At 38.7% G+C, this 5,166-nt stretch overlaps 1 protein-coding gene across 1 annotated transcript in view; it reads right to left on the reverse strand.

The window, feature by feature from the left end:
* Nucleotides 1-3,758, reverse strand: part of tprg1 (tumor protein p63 regulated 1) — a 30,578-nt gene extending 26,820 nt beyond the window's left edge. Inside the window, exons 1-3 of the mRNA XM_007571362.2 lie at nt 3,666-3,758; nt 3,219-3,455; nt 1,056-1,147 (exon numbers count right to left, since the gene is read on the reverse strand). Of these exons, the coding sequence (XP_007571424.1) occupies nt 1,056-1,147; nt 3,219-3,434 (308 nt within the window). The 5' untranslated portion in view covers nt 3,435-3,455; nt 3,666-3,758. The remainder of the gene's footprint in view (nt 1-1,055; nt 1,148-3,218; nt 3,456-3,665) is intronic.
* Nucleotides 3,759-5,166: the final 1,408 nt, after the last annotated feature.

Here is a 5,166-nt window from a genome sequence, read left to right on the forward strand (position 1 = left end):
CTTTGTGTTCATTTTTTTTTTACATTAAACATATTGTACACTTTTTAATTCCTTTTTTTAATTTTCAGTATACCTACCTGTTAAGGCTTTCAACCTGAACTTGGACAAAATGTTGTAAATTATGTTTAGAAATACATCTCACACATAATCTCACTGCCAAAACTTAGAGATAGTACACATTTCATATTGGTTTTTATATTATAAGAGGCCATGAGCAGTAAATGTAGCACAAAAATATCTTTTAAGATTTTCTCAATTTTTCAGTGGAAGATTTTGCTTGAATTTATTTGATTTTTTTTTAACATATCAGTACCAGGCATGCCAACTACTTATACCATCTGTGATGATCTGGCTTAAAAATAAAATCTTCAATTTTAAATTGATTTTATTTCACTCTCCCTTCATCCTCTTAAAGAGAAATTACAAATGACAGAAAATATTTTCAAAAACTTAGCGTTCATTTCGATCATACTTTCTGCCCGTTGACCTGGATCCAACGTTAAACATAATGTGTTAAAAACAAGATGGCGGCCCTGGGCGTACTAAAAATCAGTGAAACCAAAATAGTGCAAAGGTGTGGGAAAAAAAAAAAGAATCTTCATAAACTAAAAATGTGATTAACTGATCAGATCGATTTATCTCCCAGCCCTAGTTCACGACTTTCTTAATGGTAGACATCATTGGTTATTGACCGGAAAACTAAAGTAGTACCAAAACGGCTAAATATTCACTCCTGATCCAGAAATACACCACGTTGAATTATTCACAGCATCACATTATAATTGCAATCATTTAAAAACAGTAAAAGGTCAGGCGAGCATGAAATATACATAATTCCACCCATTCATAAATCAGATCCTTTGAAGGATTGATTGTAGCATTTATTCATGGACACTTTGTGTCGCAGTAAAAAGCACATTAAAGTAAATGTATTCTTCAGTTTTTAGAGACTCAGGATGATCAGGTCTCTATTCATCTACAATCACATCACAAGTTACATCACATTCCCCACATGCTGACAGGACACACACACACACACAATCTCGTGAACTCACTCTGCCATCAGCCAGGTGCCGTGAATGCTGCCGTCTTCCTCCTTGTTCACCAGAGCTTCGACGTCTTTGACGGCCTGATTGAGAGTGCCGGGCTGAGAAGACAAGAAAACAAGCCTGGTGTCACTTTCTAATGTTCCGCCGTGGCAGAGCGAGGCTTTAAGGGTTATCTTTGTGGCTGATGTGCGACGGGGGGACTGAGGGAAATGTCAGCGCAGCTCTGCGTCAAAGACAACAACCCGAACAACAAAGGAGGTGGTGTGTGTGTGTGTGTGGGGCGGAGGGGCAGAACCACGGTAAACAAAGATGTAAAGTATAGGTGTTCAAGAACGACTGTAGAAAAAAAAAAAGGCGGGGGAAGCTGAACATGACCAAAATCTGAGTAACACAGACATCTGAAGACGCTCTGGATGGCTCCGGTTCGCAATTCTGCACTCTACCCTCCAAACTGTCAGCCACAGGCTTTTTCTTATTCTATCCTTTCACTTTGTTTCATTATTTCAACTCCAAGCTGGAGAACTTAAAACGATTAGGAGTTCACACTGAGGACTCCTGACAGTCTTACTGTAATCTCTGGCTGGGGCTGATTGCAGAGTTGGCCTGGCAGCCTGGGATGCATTCCCAGTGCTAACCCAACACAACAGGCCTGCATCAAACAGCTGCTTCTGAGATGGAAGTTTCAGTACGCTGGCAAAAAAAAAAAGAGGAGGAGCGTGGATGAAACAGACTCAGAAGAGTGTGTGTGTGCATTAGAGACGGAATTGTTTAATGACAAGGACAGATCCAGGAGGATTTAGAGCGTCGTATCAATCTCAGTGAAAGAGCATTCCTCAACACAGGGTCATGAATCCGTCTACGCAGCCTTGAAGATTACCATCTCTGACTGATGGTCCTTGGCTGTACACTAATCATGAAAACGAGAGGAGAGAGAGGCGGTCATCTTTGCACAACACAGAGCACTAACTCTTCCCAACGTACTTCTGTCTAATCGGGCATGTTTGATTAATCTGATACCGCAAGTGTTCTTCACAGACAATTCGGCAGGGTGTATCATAAGCCTGGCGGGCCACCAGGCTAAGGATTGTTTGTTTATTTATTACAGGTGTTTCATGCAGCAGTAACAGTAGCTGCATTTTTGTTACAAATGTGCGCAAATCTTTATTAATATTCTGCTGAATATTGCAAAATTGTGAAGAAACATAATTTTGCAATTCCATAGAGTTTCTATGGAATAAGAAATGAAATTAAAATCACACATGACTAAGCTAGTTCACAAGATGAATCATTCAAAATCATGGCAGCGACGGATGTAAACATTTAAAATGAGATATATTTATAATTCACTCGCCATGAGTTGGCCCTCATCTATCAGTCAATCAGAGGAGATGTTGGCATTTTATTCAGGTGTTGGAGAGACATGCCTCTTATGCTTGGGAGCTACTAAGTATGTGACATTTTTGGGAAACTGTAGTCGCCGATTTCATAGAAGAGCTATGGATTCTGGCTGCGCATGTCTGACAAACAATGACAAAAACTATCCTCTTACTATACTTCCTGTTGACTCCTTCATGGTTTGGGCTAGTGGTACCATCCAGCTATTGATACATCTATGCCAGAAAAAAAAAAAAAAAAACTCATCCCAAAGTGGTATCCCACAAGGATGTGTGTTAAGTGTCCTGCTGTATACTCTGATCAAGCATGGCTGTAGGGTAATCAAACGACATCACTAGATTTGCAGACCAACATCGCTGACCATTATAGCACCAGGCGACATCTTCCATCCTCAACACCAGGGAAAGGTGAACCTCCATATTGTCATGAAATAATTTGCAGCCCCTTTGTTCTGATTGCCTGATTTAGTTTAGTCCACCTGCCTGATCAGCTCAATCTTTATGCTGCATTTCAGACATTTTAGTCATTACTAAACTTGTATGAGACAACGGTATGGTGGTTTTAAACCATTTCCATCCTCAAATACGTCCATAAAACAAAACTAAATAGAACAAATTTCTTTAAATGTCTGACGTCACAAAATTATTTCCCACAATAACATGAGTAGTAAATCAAATTTACATAAATTATTAATTCTCGCACGCGAAAAAAAAAAAGAAGCTCCCGAAAGATCAAAAAAGTAAGGCATTTTAAGATGGAAATGGAGCCATTTACCCTCAACACAAAGAACTTCCTCATTTTGAAGTGCTGCAGGCAGGAATCCGCGGAGAGGTTACCGAGCTGGGAGCGAACCGCCTCGAGATCCGTCTTCTGCTCCCCGGCGACCTGAGCCCGGCCAGCGGCCTCTTGAGAGTCCTCTGGTCCGCTGGAGGAGGAGCTGAGCGGGCTCTGCTGCTTCTCTGGGGGAACTCTTTCCTCTTCGCTTGCCATTATGAACCTCGAAAACAAACTCTTAGAGGAGAAGAAACCATAGAGAGCAGTTAGTTAGTTAGATAGTTAGTTAGTTAGATAGTTAGTTAGTTAGTGATTGAAGGAATGTGTGCGTCGGCTCAGCAGAGAGGGTTTAAACACGTTGTTCTCTGGTTTTACCACCACTGACACAGTGGAGCTCCTCTTACAACAAACTTAGATTTTATTAGAAAGCGATAAGTTGTTACTCACCTCACCTGTCCTCTCGGAGGAAATGTGCTAAACGTTGGAAGCTGAATAAACAGACGAAAACAGCAGGTGTCCAACTTCCTTGTTCCGTATATGTGCAGCAAGTGTTGAGAGAAGAGGTAGGATGCAGCGCCCATGAACTAGAATATTCTCCAAAATCGAATCTGAAAGCAAAAAGAGGAGAGAAAGTCTAAGATTTGATTTTCTCAGTGTGTTTTTTTTTCATTAGCTTAAATCAGTGCCGTCCACATTGTTCCCAACGAAGACCAAAATCGGCAAGTTGGAATCTTTTGGGAGCCACAAAAGATGCCTTTTTAAAATAAAAATAAATAAAATACACTCTTTGTGCTTTTTTTATTTTATATTCTCAATAATGAAATAGAGATGGAAGATTTTATTGAAACTCACAAAATAGTTTTTCTCTGTAAACATTCTAGATAAAAACACACAAAAAGGTTTTTTGCAAATATAAGACATTCCCATTTTTAAATTATTTTTTAGGTTGATTGTTTCCTTTAGCTAAAAGACCATGGAGCGTTTTAGCTCCGTAACTAATAATAATGTTAAACTTTCCAAAGATTGTTGCAAAGAATAACCCACTGCCTGTAGTACTACATATAACATGTCTGAGTTAAAATTAATGCTTTTCGGTTTTTTCCTCTAATTATGCAAATAAATGTATCAGATAAAACGAAAGTTAGCAACAACATCATGTCTCATAGGACATTTACTGACTTCGAATGTGACACTATTTAATTGCGCAGTCAAAATCACATGTTCCTATATTTTTCTTTGGTTGAACTTCTAAAAATGAAGAAATTCATAAACTAGTATGGTTAAATATATCAAATACATGTAGTATTCATATTTCTCAAAAAGTAAACCCCAAAACTCCTACTTTGGTCAAAAAAGATAAAGTTGAAAATCTGCAGTATTTACAAGAAAGAAAATCTTGTTTAAAAACTGTTGGCAACTGAGTCAATATATTGGTTTGTTTAGCCACCAAGCCTCTTTGAACTGCATCAAATGCCAATTTAATGTGGGTTAATGTGTCTTATATTCTGAGCATTTCAAACTAAGTAGCATGATGAAAACTAAACATGAGCCCTAGTTATATAGCAAAAGAACTGGTATATTGTGAGTCCCCAAGGAAACGTCTGCCGTGCCCACTTTGCATGTCACCATGCAAATTCTGATCCAAATGGGATTTGACTTCATGTTTCAGTACCTGCTACATGCTGAGAAGTACATTACTGTATGTTAAAGCAGTGGATTCTAACTTCTTTCCATTGAGGACCTCTTCCACACCTCCCCTCATAAAGCCCACATCATGCAGACTGGTCCACACAAAAGAAAACCTTGTCAATTAATCATCCCATTATCAGTAACATAACACTGTTTTCACCAAAAACTAAGCAACGCCTTGTTCTCTCATACACTCAAAAAAATGAACTTATGGGGTTATTAGATTAATAAAAAAATATCATGTACTTTTAACACAATA

This window comes from Poecilia formosa, unplaced genomic scaffold, assembly GCF_000485575.1.
Source record: "Poecilia formosa unplaced genomic scaffold, Poecilia_formosa-5.1.2 Scaffold279, whole genome shotgun sequence".
Lineage (NCBI taxonomy): Eukaryota > Metazoa > Chordata > Actinopteri > Cyprinodontiformes > Poeciliidae > Poecilia > Poecilia formosa.